Source organism: Protopterus annectens, chromosome 6.part0 (genome assembly GCF_019279795.1).
Source record: "Protopterus annectens isolate FY-2018-M chromosome 6.part0, PAN1.0, whole genome shotgun sequence".
Classification (NCBI taxonomy): Eukaryota; Metazoa; Chordata; order Ceratodontiformes; family Protopteridae; genus Protopterus; species Protopterus annectens.
Genome location: NC_056737.1, coordinates 23036927 through 23052628, shown reverse-complemented (window position 1 = coordinate 23052628; position 15702 = coordinate 23036927). Strand labels below are relative to the sequence as shown.

Sequence of the window (15702 nt, the reverse complement as noted above, 5' to 3'; positions counted from 1 at the left end):
TTGTTTGTTTTTTTATAAAAGTATAAAGTTTACCAACAATTGTAACAAAGATTATTTTAGAAAGTAAGGTAAAGAAAGGACTATACCAACTACAATAAAAGAAATACCTTTAAAAGGTAGAAAAAATAGAATAGAAAAACCTATCAGAAAGAGTAAAGACAGAAAGGATTACCTAAAGAAGTGATATACTAAAAAGAAAAGGAGATAAATTCTATGTTTTATTCACAAAGCCTATCAAAGGTAACACGGAACTTGTAAGAATGCAATCATGACCGCATTGTTACAGCGGCAAATGAGATCTGAGGTAATGTAGTGGTAAGGGGCATTGTGGGTAAAAGGAGGAGCTCGAGAGTCAGATCCAAGAATCTAAAAGAAAATGCCCGAGTCGGATCAGAGACCCATTCGTTGAGGAATGGATAAAAATGACATCATCAGATCATGATTTATTTCTTATCCTGCTTTGTCTACCTAACAGTTTCCAACTCCCTCGTCTGGCATATTAGTTTTTATCTATTACTTGTTTATTTATTTTTGTAAATGTGGGGTCTCTAAAATTAGAACATGATACTGCATTCAGAATTTTGTCATCCTTAGTGATTTTGCCAGTTTTGTGCACTATTTATCCTGTGACCCAGCTTCCATTTTTTATCTTTCTCCATGATGTATACAACAGTCTTTGTATAACAGTTTTGCCTTGGTCAGATTGAGTAAATAAAACTGTTCATCATGTGAAGATACCCACACAGAACTGAGAACGAATTCAGTTCAAACCAACCTCTCCCTTCCTTTTGCAGTCTATTTCTCAAGCCTTTTGTGCTAGGTGGCATGTTCCTTCTCTGTTCAGGTACAATGATTCTACTATGAATACTCAAAGCTGTAATGCTTGACTCACATAAGATTAAAAGCACTTATATGAAGTTACCTTTGACAGAAGTACAATAGACTGCAGTATTCAAATTCCCATCCAAAACTAATAGTAATTTATGTTACAAAAAGTTACCAGGAAGCAAATCCCTGTATCTCTAATATGGAGAGCCTTCCCCTATACTCGTATTTATTCTGATCCTCAGGCCACACTACCTTATAGTAATGGCAGATATAACATTTTGCTCTTGACAGAGAGCTTGTGTTTACTCTGAGATGGTGAAATCTCAGACTACAATTATATAATTAGAGGTAGTGTGAGAAACGGACATTACCCAAATGGGGAGTACACTGGGGCTTGCCAATGCTGTGCCTTGAATCATAATTCTCTAGTTTAAATGCTACACTACTGTACTGTGATGGTCTTTTACATTGATTGTATTTCATTTTAATTGTATATTTAGCTCTTCACAGAAAAAGTGATTACGTATTACATATATCTGAGAAGTTTCTAATACTATATACAGTTAGGGCAGCACAGCAGATTATGACTTGTTCTGTTTTCAGGTTTGCTGAAACTGGAGGTTGCGTACAAAGTTTACACATTCTAGAACACTTTAAATTATGAGATTTGTAACGCACGTTGTGTCCATATATATGACTTAATACCTTCTTTTTTCCCCTAAGCAACAGTATATTGGGGTAACAGTGATTTAGCCATTATAACAAGCTGTTTTTTTTATATGTAGAGCAAAAAGTGCATTTAATTTGATGTATTTTAGACAAGTTTTGTTTTTCATGCTATTTAAGACTGTAGGTTTCAAGGCCATTAAATTTCAAACTTTTGTTTTCCAGGAAATGTGCATAGTTTATTCTATATTGGGCTATAACTGGGCTCCAACCAGGTATTCCTTCAGAGTTGTTTAGATTGCCTGTGCCTTAGTCTCCAGCAGCCAGTACCTCCCACCTCCCTTTATTAGCCCTCCCTCTCCTAGTGTAAACTGTTCTCTCTTAGCCTTATTTTTATCTCCCTCTACCTCTCTACTGTCCTACTTACCTTTCCCCCCTCTCCCTCCTGCTTACTTACACTTTACTGTAGGTGATCCACTCCCACCTTGGCTCCCTTTCTCCTGCACTGTATAGCTCTAACCAGCCCTTGTCAGGCGACATAGCTAGGATCTGGATTTTTTCTATTCCTCCTTTTAACCTCTACCTTTACCTTTCCATTCCTCCAGTTAACCTCTACCTTTACCTTACTATCCACCAAACTCCCTCTTAGCTTTACTCTTGTACTCAGTAACCTCCCCTTCTGCTACACTTTACCCTCTTCTATACTGCTCCCACTGTATGTTTCTTCGCTAACCTCCTCTTACCAGTCACTTTTTTATCTCTGGTGCTCTCTGGCCTCTTTCCTACCCCTTCTACTTGTCTTCATTCTTATCCCACCTTCCTTACCTATTTTAGCTGATTGTCTCCTTCCTCATCTCTCCTTAGTGGCTGTGACCTGCTCCGTTCGCCCTGCGGGCTCACTCCGCTCCTCTCCCTACCCCCAATTCCCACCCACCCCCAGGGGTCCTACTCTTATACCTCAAAAGCCACACCCCTATCCCTCCCATCCTATCCCTCTCCTTCCCGCCAAATTGCTACCAAACCTTAACACACGCCTTCCACTCCCACTTTCTCTTTCTTTACCCTATTACCTTAAGTCTTATATTACCTATCTCCATTTTTCTTACTTCTCTCCTTATCCCTCCTCAGTCCTCTCTACTCAAATCATTCCTTACTCCTTTCAGAATCCAATACTTACCCTCCAATACTCTTAAACGGACATACTTTCCCCCTCTTGTTCAACACACTCACTCTCTCTTCCTTGAACAGTTCTCTTTCCTCCTCTTTTCTCAGACTACATAATAATGACTCCCTTCCCACCAACTATGCCTACACTCTCATTCTTACTTTTGATCACCCTTCTCTCAACTTACCATCTCACTTTCTTTGAAATCTCACTTAACAACTTTCATAACTCCTCACATAAACACACTTCTACTATACTCACTTTTACATCTTACTCCAATGTTACTTCCACCCCAAGCTATCATCTATCTAAATTCCATAGATTACATCACCTTACCTACCTACTACAATCAGACAAAAAAATAAAACCTCTAACATTTCTAAATAGCAAATATTCCACTAAACCAGCTAATCCAACACTACAAGATGGTGACATCCACCCCAACCCTGGCCCTATCTCACCTCCTCCTCAAAACTGCTCACCTAACCTCAATAATAACTTCCTCATAGGACACCTTAACATTCAAAGCATAAATAAGAAAATACCCTTCATCCATGCCCTCTTAGATATCCACTCTTTTGATATTCTCTGCCTCTCTGAAACCTGGCTAAACCCAGGCACAAAGGACTCAGAGATTATACCCCAAGGTTATAACATAGTAAGACAAGACCGCTTAAAACGTAAGGGTGGTGGAGTAGCAATACTTTTCAAAAATCAACTTAACATCTCTACTCAACCAGCATATCCAAACCAAGATAGCAAAATAGAAGCCATCATTATTAAACTACAACTTAATGCCAAAAAAGCAATTTACATTATTTGCTTGTATCTTCCCCCAGGTAACAACATTCCAATATTAGAAGTCTATCTTAGTTGGGTTTCTACCACCTACCCCCAAGAAACCATAATCCTAGGCGATGTTAACATTGATTGGAACACAATCAATGCTGACAATCCCTCCTCTCATATTAACCTACATGTTTTTTCCCAAACTATTACCTCAACTACAAGAGTCAATAAGCCCAATAAGAAAGAGAGTACTTTAGACTGGATACTCACAAATAAAGTCAACAAAAAGTATAAAGTAGGTACTATGCCAGACGATATCAGCGACCACTCCCTAACCTACATTACCAGACAAAAATCAGAATGTACAAACCTTCCAAATACAAGGCTAATTCGTTCTACCAAACATTTTAATTTAGAACATTTTCAAGCCGAACTGAGAGCATGTAATTGGAATTGCTTAAAATCACTTCCCCTACAGGAGGCAGTCTCAGTCTTTAACACTACCTTCTTATCCATACTGAATACACATGCTCCAGAACGTTCTATTAGAGTAAAGACAAAAACAGCCCCATGGCTTACCAACAATACTAAAAAACTTATTCATACTAGAAACAAAGCATGGACAAAATGGAGATGCCTTAAACAAAACCCTGATTTAGTTCATTTCCGCCAGCTCAGAAATCAGGCTAAGAAATCAATAATCTCTGACAAGAAACATTTCTACTGTAAACTTCAAGACACCCATCATAACAATGCCAAACAATTCTGGTCATCAGTAAACAGACTACTTTCCCCAGGAATTGCAAAAACTCCTTCCCCTCTTAATGCTAACGCTGAAACCCCTCTCCAGACTGCTAATGCTTTCAACTCTTTTTTCTCTGAAACTATCCAATCCCTAGCGAAACAAATGAACACCAATAACCCTAATATTCCATCTAATATAGCTAACTCCTCCTACAACTTCTCTCTAAAACCTATATCTACTTCTTTCATCTACAAACTCATTCTCAAACTGAAACCTTGCACCCCTTCTGCTGACAAGCTCCCTTCTCTCTTCCTCCAGAAAGCTGCCAAAGAAATTGCATATCGTATATCCTTACTTATAAACAGAACTATCCTAGAGGGAACTATCCCTGACATCTGGAAAGTCTCCTATATAATCCCACTTCATAAAGGTGGTAACTCCCTTGACCTCTCCAATTTTAGACCAATTGCCCTTCTCTCACCCCTTGCAAAAATCATGGAAAAATGTATTCATCAGCAACTTGTTCACTATCTCTCTCTTCACAATATAGTTGCAACCTGTCAGCATGGCTTTAGACCTCACCACAGTACCACAACTGCCCTTCTTTCCTTTGTAGATACTATCAACAAAAATCGAAACAACAATACACTCTCTTCCGCTCTTTTCATTGATCTCTCTAAAGCTTTCGACATGGTCAACCACTCTCTCCTACTAAACATTCTTGAATCTCTCTCTTGTGATAAACTCGCCATTAATTGGTTTAGATCTTATCTTAACAACAGACAGCAAGCCGTAATATGGGATAACCATATCTCATCACTCTTACCCATTTCCATCGGAGTTCCCCAGGGCTCCATTCTTGGTCCACTCCTGTTCTCCCTTTTTATCAATGATCTTCAGACTTCAATCCCACAAGCAACCTGCATACAATACGCAGATGATTCTACCCTTATCTGCTCAGCACCTTCCTCTACTGAGCTGATCTCACTGTCCCAAACTACCTTTAATACTGTAGAAACTTGGTTTTCTAGACGTTTTCGCCTATTAAATGCCAAAAAAACAAAACTACTCCTCTTCACCCCCACCACTCGGTCTCCCCCCTTAAATTTCTCCATTTACTCTAATAATGGTACTATCATCTCTCCTGATCCAACTACAAAACTTTTAGGAATAACCATTGACAATAATCTCTCCTTCGACCAGCACATTAACAACAACATCAGGTTAGTTAACAGAAAAATAGGTTCCCTATATCATATCAAACCTTTCCTAACCCCAACAACTAGAACCAAGATTGCACAATCTCACCTTCTATCTACCCTCCTTTACGCTTCCCCAATTTATACAAACCTAAAGAAAACCAATCTAAACAAACTTGCTACTTGCTAAAACAATATAGCTTGCTTCGCCACTAGTAACCCCTTTAGGACCCATCATTGTATAAACCTAAAACAACTAGGCTGGCTTGAAGTTCAAAACCACATTATAATTCCTCAACTCACTATTGCCCACAATATACTACACCAACCTGACAATACCCCTATACTCTCACAACTTCTAATCCCTTACAACAATCTTAACTCACTTCGCTCATCTAGTAAACTCATGACAAAATCTATAAAGGCAAACACCACAGCAGGTGATTCCCTTTTCAGTAGCACAATAGGTAGAAGTTGGAATCTCTTACCATGTGACATAACTCTGACTACATCCTTGCCACTTTTCAAACAGAAAATTAAACAATACTTCCAAAATCATTGGCTTTGCTCCTGCAGTACACCTGACTAACCTGTTTCTCTTACTGTGTCTTCTCCACTCTTTTTCATCTCTGCACTACATTAGTTCTATTCCTTTTACTGTTGAGTTTTTAAGTATGTACATTTTGCACAATTGTGTGATATTTAATTATCTGCATATTGTAAACTTGATTTTCTTTGAATTTATCCTTTCAATCCTATGTTTTTCTATTTCTCTGATTGTAGCTATATCTTAGAATAGTAGATTTTTATCTAATTGTAATTTACTTAGTTTATAGTGGAGCTTTTCTCCTCGGGCCTCTGCTGAAAATGGACATGTATCCAGCCAGACTAGCCCGGTCAACAAATGTAAAATAAATAAATAAATAAATAAATAAATAAAAATATATTCTGTACCTGACCTGACACCACACAATAGACTGCTTGACAATTCAGATCAGGAGACACTGCAGATTCGGCTTGTCCTCTAAAGCCAATATGTCATTGAGAACTGCTCAGAGCTTGAATTATTTACATGTTCAGTTCCCTTCTCCAGAAGGAAACCATTTCCCTAAACCATTAAATGGGCCAAGGTGAGCTCCCTGCTATGTCAGAAAAGCATTGCCATCAGGACGAGCAATGGGTTTGGATTCAGAATGGGAATACTACCACTGAGATAAGTGGAAACTCACTTCCATTCCAGGTCCTGGCAACAAGGTCTCATACTAGAAAAAGTGTATGGTGACTCTCTGTCCAATGCAACACCACTATCCTTGGGTGTTGGGAAGGCCCTGTGAAGTTCATAACTGCCATCTAAGGCAGCATTTTTAGAAGGCATATCAAGATCAATGTCTAGCCCTCCTCTGTACTTTACCACAGCAGACATAACTACCTCTTCCAGGTATGACTGACACTAGGTAGTGCCCAGCTTAGTGCTGATGAAGGCACTCCTCTGAGATGAAGACAGGCAGGACTTCTCCCAGCTTATACACAAACTGCAACCATTGGGAAATCTCCTCCATGGACACTACCAGCAAGTCTTTTAAGGGGGCCTTGGCAGGAGTCAGATGTCCAAGAAGGGGAAGATATGAAGTTCCTTCTCCTGCAAGACTTCTGCCACCAAGGGCATCACCTTCTATAACAATGGAACAGATCCTCTACATCCGGATGTACTGGTGAATGTTATACAATTAGAATTTTTCAGTATATTCTTTTTCTTTTCATTACCTACAAGCTATTAGCCTTCCAATGAATAATTAGACATTTAATATCTCCCATAGGGTAAGAGCTAAATGGCTGATTCATTATCATACAGGTTGAGAGCTGAGTATGGTGGATCTTCAATCAGGAAGATAGCGGGGGCTTTTAAAATCTAGCATAACCCCCAGTCCCTATAGCAGCTGATGGGTGCAGCTCACACTACCAACCTTCATTATATGCTTACTACCATCCATACCCAATCATGTACTGTTAGGTGAACATGCCCCCAGCACAGCTATATTGCTGCTGGCCTATGATGTGCACTGGTAATAAAGCAAATCTCCCCTACGTGTCAATACAGTAATAGGCTAGCTACTTCCTTTCCATTGGATACATGAGCAGACATCCACTGCTCACTCTCATCCTCCTCCAGCATCAGTGGTATTAGTAAAACTCGGGTCATATGGATTATATTCAGGATTTCAACCCTGTGTGCCATGGCGCTGGGCTTCTACAATTAGATCTGTTAAAGTCATTTGATTCTATGCAACATCATGAGTAACTAAAGTATCTGTTGAATTTTAAAAGTCACAAATCTGTATTTAATTTGATTAAGGTTTACTTACCTAACAGTTTATGTTCAGTTAAAGTGTGCTTGGGGAGTTGTGGAAATAACATGAATGTACCACAAGGATCTGTTCTGGAACTACGACTGGAGTGGAGGTCTCTAGTTGGATGACAGTACAGTAGAGCATTTTGTAGTGCTAGGCATTTACTTGGAGGGTGAAAGAGGTTGTGTGTGTGCGATTAATTGTGAGCAGCTAAGATGGCTAGAATGTTTTAGCCAAATTAGCTGTTTTAATGCCAGGCAGTGATGAGTTTTATACAGATAACGGACTGCAAATGTTGCTACTTAGCAGGCTGCCAGCTTAGTTTTAGAAGTGAAGTTATTGTTTTTGCAAGTACTGAAGAACCACAGAGTAGCAATAGAAGACAACAGGCCAATGCTAACATATATCTGGCAGTATTTGTCAAGTAGTGTTTGACCAGCAATTAACAATTTAGTTCATGCATACATGTTACAGATGGGTCTATGTTATATTGTCGAACAGTCAACTTGTCAAATGTCGACTCCCCTCACTAATTATACATACCAACTCTGAGACTGCACTACAGTGGGGAAAACGGCAAATTTCCTGATCCCCAGCATAATGCAATATCAGTTAGAATGGTTTGACAGCCTGCATTATTGAGAAGATTATATGTTTGACAATGTGGCCATTCAACGATATACCATAGATGCATTATAGGTAAATAGGACTTAGCAACTGTACTGTTCAGCATTCTCGCTGCCTCAGTGGTATTTTGGATATATTTCCAAAACTTACCCTTCCTGGAGGGTAGAAGGATAAGGATACAGGAGCCCTGAAGAAAGGTCCTAGCAAAGCCTGCTCTGGATCTTGAAATGGAATTTGTTCATCCCTTCACACAGCACTATAAACTAAGGACCAGGTTTCTGTCTCTACAATCTTTCTACAATCCAACCCTTCCCAATTTGTAATCAAAGAGTATAAGGCCCTAGTTGAAGGAGCCTTAACCCTGCCTAGAAGAGATTGACCATGACGAGACTAACAGAAAACAATACCCAGAAGACAACTATCATGCAGTAGTTTGCTTCAAGACAAGTTGACCTTTCTTAGCCCCCATATAGGAGACAAAAAGCTGTTCAGCATTCTTAAAGGGCTATATTCCATCATGGTAGCAGCTGAGCTGCCTGTGTTCATTCAAGGTATGTAGAATCTTTTCCCCATTGTTTTTTTTTTTTTTTAATCAGGATAGAACTCTGGGAGATTGTTGACTTGATTCAAGATAAATTCAGAAACAACTTTAGGCATAAATGATGGATTCATGCATAACACAACCCTGTCCTTGTGAAAAAATCAGATATAGTTGGTCCATGATGAGAGCTTGCAACTCAGACATTCTCCTTGCAGATGTCAGAATGAGTAAAACAGTCTTCCAAGTAATGAACCACTGGAGGAGACTAACCAGGATATTCAGGACTGGAATGTATGAGACCCGCAGAGTCACAGAATGCTGAAGAGCCAGCTCCCAAGCCATCATTGCTAACTAGCAGAGAGGCTATGACCTTGTACCATTTCCTTGTTCAAGTACCATAACACAGTAGTGTTGTCTGTGACCACCAGAAGAGGATCCTGAGTCCATAAGTGTTGAAGAACTTTTAAGGTATGAATCACTGCCAACACCTCTTTTACGTTTATGTGCTTTGGTGTGTCCTGAGGACTCCACAAACCTTGCACTTGAACTTCCATGGACACTGCTCTCTATGCAAAATATGAAGTCCATCTGGACAGATTGGACTAGGGTCTGAAGAGACAGAAAATGTGTCCTGGATTCAGAGACGATTGGTCCCATCACCACTGCAGTTCCTGTTTCTCAAATCCTCTGTAAATCCAAGGGATGAAGTTGCTGATTCTAACAATTCTTCAAGTACCATTGAATTGTTCTCATGTGTAGTCTGGCTAGTGGCATTATGAGGATTACTGATGCCAAGAGGACTAGAATTTTGAGGAACTCTCATGCTGAAGCATCATCTAGATGACAGATATCCAAGAAAATGCCCTGATAAATCAGAATGTTATCTTCTGGCAAGAAGGCCATTCTTTTTACCATATCTATCCAACATCCCAGGAAAACAATTTGTTAAGAAGGTGTCCTTCCTCAAAGCTTCTGTTTCTTTTTTCTAGTGAACTTTACTACTAGATAAAATATCTGGTGACAAAGTATTAAGTCTGGCAAAGAATCTCTTACCCCAGACTACCTCTGCACCTAAAGTGTTTGGGTCTCCTATAACTGCACCAGGTACTAGAATAGCCCTGGAGGATGTGTCTAACACCCACACCATAGTGGCCAGCAGAGCTACACTAGAGAGAGATGGGGCAACAAATATCTGCCAAACTGTACTATTCTCACACACACACGCACACACACAAATGCACATGCACACACGCACACACACACACACACACACACACACACACACACACACACACACACGGTTTGAATTGATTTCAGAATTCTTTTACCATTGGAAAACATTAAAGAATTTCAGTTACACAAAGTCCAAACACCAATGCAACCAATGTGCCAAACCAGTGTTAAAAATAAGCTCCACACACGTTAACCATGTTAAACCACCATAAGACAATGTTTAATATCAATTTAAGCTATATTTTCTTGACAGAGAAAGTAAAATCTTCACACTACTTTCAAGTAACTTAATTTGCAGGAAAATTATGATGCATACAGTAAATAATATATACATGCTGAAAAATTCAAGTTCTGCAATCTTTTTCTGTAAAAAGATTAAAATAAATAAAACTGAGTTCTAACATTAAAGACAGCATACACACACACACACACACACACACACACACACACTGCACTTCTGAGATAAATACTGGAAGTTTCCAGAAATTGTTAAAACAAGCTTTTGTCAAACAAAGAAGCCAAATAAACATTGCTACAAGCAGAAAATCTCACAGGAATTACTATGAACACTGACAGAAAAAATGTTTATATTTTAAACAAACATAAAAGTAGAAAAAGAGTAACAAATCTAATGATAAAATGAGAGGGAAGGGGTCCTCAAATTGGGCTTATCTTAGCAGTAAGCCAGAAAAATCAGCACTGGATTCTGTGAAGAGTCAGAGGATTTTTGTTTTTCTTTGGATGGTAGAAAAACACTAAACACTCATTGTGACAGTTGGAAGCTTTCATTTCAGGAAATGATCAGCTAATCAGCTGTTATAGGAAGAGAGGGCGGGGAGCCTGAACTCTTGAAAGCTGGCCAGTGCTGGGTTCCCTTGTCAGATAACCCAAAATGTTGCTAAGGTAGAGGGAATGATGAACATTAATAGAAACAATACATATTATCTTCTTTACTAAACACAAGAAATAAATATTCATTGCTACGGACGTCTAACAAGAATAGATTGCCTTTGATTAAAAAAAGTTGAATGATTATCTAAGTTAAGCTACCATTGGACTGCTTTGTGACCAATAATGAATACATTTTTTTGGAGTTAGGATACAAGCCTCTGTGCATCTAAGAGTCTTTGGCACATAAAGGGACCTATCATGAGAGCTGTAAGCATAGATAACCTTTGTGAAATTATGAGTTGTTATAATACCCTGCATTTTAGTGCTTATATGTTGATTCTTACTTTTTATCACAGTTCTTTGGAGGGAGTGGACATTTCTGGGTAGCAGATCACAGGCACAATGCTTAAAATCACATACAACATAGGCTTACTTTTGGAATGTTAGAAAAGCACACCACCATCAGCAGCTTAGGATTCAGCAATCTTTCAAAGAGACGTTCATCATTAATAAGTAAATCACTGATATGAGGTTTGTCTACATACTAATAAAATATTATGGAAAAGAAGAAAATACATGGAGGATAACTAACTAAATTCCATTAAATGGATAAGCAAAAAATATCAGAAAGTAATCATTTTTTGAAGATATGTTTACTGCCAGCTGTTTTCAAACAGATAACTTAGAACACAGTTAATTTCATAAAAAAAATAAATATCTGAAGATAAGGTCAGTGAAGCATATTTTTGAGAAACGTAATACATTGCAAAGGCAAGAGTGTGACATTAGCAAATAAAACTACTAAATCAGCATCTTGTTTTAGAATACTATCCATAAAATTCTTTAATAAGAGCAAGTGATATGTATCTCTGTAAATGTGCAAAATTAATGGAATCCTTGTAAAAATTGTATCAGGAAAACTGTTGTTTCTCAGTTTAAAAAAAATAAAGTTGATGAAAAACAATTTTACTGTAAAAGTCAGCAAGTAAATAGTCTGTACGTGGTATTTCCTTCAACATGGAGCACTTCATTTGCTTTCATCTTCTGTTTCAGCATTCTGCCATACGGTCAAGGGCAAGAAGAGGTGCAAGGATTCGACTTTTGTTTGTTTCCACAATGCAGCCATTCAAAATAATTTCATCCAATATGATATGTACTTTTTCCAAATTAAACATTATCTGGATTTTCAATATTAAGGAATTTAATGAGAATCACTGAAATACAATTGTAAAGTAATTATCCTGTATTTGAAGGTCAAGAAGGGTGCAGAGTTATTTATTTGACATTTGTTAGCTGGGTTAGTCCGACTGGGCAGCAGCCCTTTTTCAGCAGAGGCCCAAGGAGAAAAGCTCCAGTTTTACAAGTAGAAAAGTTGCATACAATCATAAAATATGTCAAAAATAACAGTGTAAGAGTTATATACATTAAGTACAATGACCAAGTTAAACAGGATTAAAAAAAATTACAAGCATGTACTACAAGGTGAACAAATAAATGATGATACAGAATATACACAAGAAATAACCAAGAAAGAAACTCAGAGTACAATATCCAAGAGTACAGCACTGAAAGCTGTATGTAATACTGCCCATTAGCATGAGTTTAAAAGCAGTTAACAGAAAAGGAGGGAGAAGTCTGAAAGTAGCAGCAGTAGCATTAAAGGAGAGGAGGGTAGTTTAAGCTGAGTGATTGCATAAGCATGACCATGATTTTAGGAGGCTGTTTTTTAAGGATATTTTAAAGGAGTTAGTCTTAGGGATAGAGCTTACACCTAGTGGCAGTTTATTCCAAGCATTTGCCACAGAGTGGTTGTAGAAGAGTTTGCCAATATTTTTAATCGGGCACAGAAACTTCCAGTAGGTGTTGCTGAGAGCTTCGGAGTGAATGGTTGGGAGTGTAGGGTTGAATGAGAGTAGAGAGGGAAAGACAGGATGAGTGTTTGTATAGGATGGAATGAGCCAGGTGAAGCTGAGGTAAGACGAGTTGCTGGCAGAGTTCCAGCCACTGTAGACTTTTCAAGGATAGACAGTTGTGCGAGCGATAGGGTTGATTAGTAGCAAATCTTTCATTTTATTACAGGTGAATTCTAGTTTAGACACAAGATTGGATTGGAAGTTAGTGAGAATAGGTGCAGCACAGAGTAGTGTGGGGAGTAGGAAAGCTTGTACAAGAGAGAGTTTAGAATCATTTGTGGGGATTTTTTTGTGCCTGTAGAGCAAGCCCAATTTCTGAGAAGTTTTTCTGATGCACTGTTGAATGTGGAGACTGAACTTTAGTTGATCATCTACAATAACTTCCAGACGTTTTGTGTGAGGTTCAACAGATATGGATGTGTTGTTAAGGGAGGATACAGTAACTGTGATTTTGTGATAGTGGAGAGATTTGGGGAGGAATGGGAGGAGTTTGGTTTTCTTAGGATTTAGCAAAAGTTGGTTGGATGTTAGCCATTTTTCAAATGAGTGGAGAGATTATTGGGTAAAGGTGTGACGGTGGGTGAGATTGTCAGAGCAGGTAACAACTGTACAGTCATCAGCATATTGTATTAAAGAAGAGTGAGGACAGAATGAGTAAAGGTCATTAGTAAAGATATTAAACAGGAAGGTTCTAAGGATGGAGCCTTGGGGAACCCCTGTTTGTACTGATAAGGAGAAGAAATAGATTGCCATTTAACAAACTGAGATCTATTGGATAGGCAGCTAGAGAACCAATAAAGTGCAGAGTTGGAGAGATTAAAGGTAGTTAGTTTGGAAAGAAGTAATTAGTGGAAAACAGTGTCAAAGGATTTAGAGAGACCCAGAAATAGACAGGAGTCTAACTTATTTTTGTCACAGGATTTAGCAATAACATTTACGAAGGATTTCAGTGCAGTAGATGTACTGTGGTTAGGGCCAAAGGCACACTGGGTAGGGGTTAGGAGATTTTTCTGGTAGAAGATGATCAAGGAGCTGTTTATTAATGCACTTTTTGAGAATTTTTGATAGGGGTGAAAGAATGGCGATTGGCCTGAAATTGGAGGGGGTCTGTCGAACTACCACCTTTATGTAACGGTGTGGTATAGGGTTTCTTCCAGATTTCAGGGACGTTTTCTTGGATTGATCTACTGATTAATATGGAGATGGGATAAGCGATAGAACTGGCAACAAGTTTAAAGGAATAGAGGAGGTAGGTCATCTGCAGATGGTGAGCATGTTTTAATTTGCTGAGAAGTGATCTAGTATAAGCTGTAGTGGCAGGCTTAAGAAAGAAGGAGGTTGTGTGGGTGGATGGAGGGAGGGAGAGTTGGTGGGGCAGGTAGTGTTGTCATTTTTGGTTAGAGTGTGGATCGAGTCTATGAAGAAGGAGTTAAGAAAGGTGGCGGTATCTATGGAAGAGCTGTTAGGGCAGGGGTTTGGTGAAGAGGGGCTCCCAGGATGTAGGAGTTTAACAGAATGCCAGAATTTTTGGAGGTTGGATTGGTGGTTATTTAGTGGGCTCTTGATAAAAATGTTTCTTGTCAAGATTGACATTTTTTAGGTTTTATTACGGAGCTCTCTATAGCTTTGAAGATCAGAAGGGGATTTGCCTTTCTTCCATTTTTTCCAAACAATATCCCTCTTATTCATAAGGGTACAAGTGGCTTGTGTTAAACAGGGAGCAAAACAGCATTTGATTCTTATTTTCCTGATGGCAGCCAGGGAGTTTAGAATGTTTGGGAATATGCTGTTAAATTTTAGGGCAGCTTCTTCCAAGGGGAGGTCATGAAGGAAGGGCCAGTTAATTGAGGACAGCAAATAGTTAAAGATATCTGGGTTGAAATTAGTGAGTTACGACAGTCTTTGTATTGTTTGGATTTGTGCAGTTGGGGAGAGTATCTTTGTATCTATACAGTCAGTGATGTCCGATAATAATTAAGAAATTATAAACAGGAGATATATACTCACCATATCAGATGATCTGCAAAACATCCCATTGTAATTAGTGGCTATTAACATTTCTTATTCTGATATACCCAGTATGATACATGTCTGAAACCTCTTTAGCTCCCAGGCTCAGGATATGCATATCTCTGGCCAGTATACTTTTTGATTTTGTACCACTCTGTTGAGACATAGTCATCCAAGTGGCTTTATATCAAATTTTTAAACTGTGCTAAAATGTACCTCTCTGTACTTGGATTGTGCAAGTCAGCAATGCTTTTTTTTTTTTTTTCTTCCCTTTTCTCTATTGCAATGCAATCATGGACTTGGTATACATAAAAATTAGGGTTCCCCTGCAGAAAAAAAATGTTTTTTTATGTTTTTCCAAGTTACACTTTTCAATACTGAAAAAAATCAATAAAGCATAACTCGCACTATTGGAACTTGACAAAGTACTGAAACCTGTACATTGTGATGACATCCCCCAGCATAATTAAGCATGCTTAGCCCCTGTGCATCTCCAGTTTGATCCTAATGCTCTGAGGAAGCACAACCTGAAAGAAATAGAAAACACAGAAGTATAACATTACAGACCTGCCCACTCAACTTGCATGAAAATTCATCAGCAGCTGCAAGATGGAGAGGTCATTCAAACATAGGGGATGAACACAGGATAATAAGCAGCCATTGAAGAAGGTATTTTCACAGATAAACTGATAAAGAACATACTTATCCCCCCAGCTGCCACCAAAGTTAGAGGGCCAAAAGAGAAGC

The 15702-nt window shown here is 38.6% G+C and overlaps 1 protein-coding gene across 2 annotated transcripts in view; it reads right to left on the bottom strand.

The window, feature by feature from the left end:
* Nucleotides 1-10335: 10335 nt before the first annotated feature.
* AP4S1 (adaptor related protein complex 4 subunit sigma 1) overlaps nucleotides 10336-15702 on the bottom strand; it is a 348287-nt gene continuing 342920 nt past the window's right edge. For both annotated transcript variants that reach the window (XM_044073817.1, XM_044073819.1), the window contains exon 6: nucleotides 10336-12210. In XM_044073817.1, the coding sequence (XP_043929752.1) occupies nucleotides 12082-12210 (129 nt within the window). In that variant the 3' untranslated portion in view covers nucleotides 10336-12081. The remainder of the gene's footprint in view (nucleotides 12211-15702) is intronic.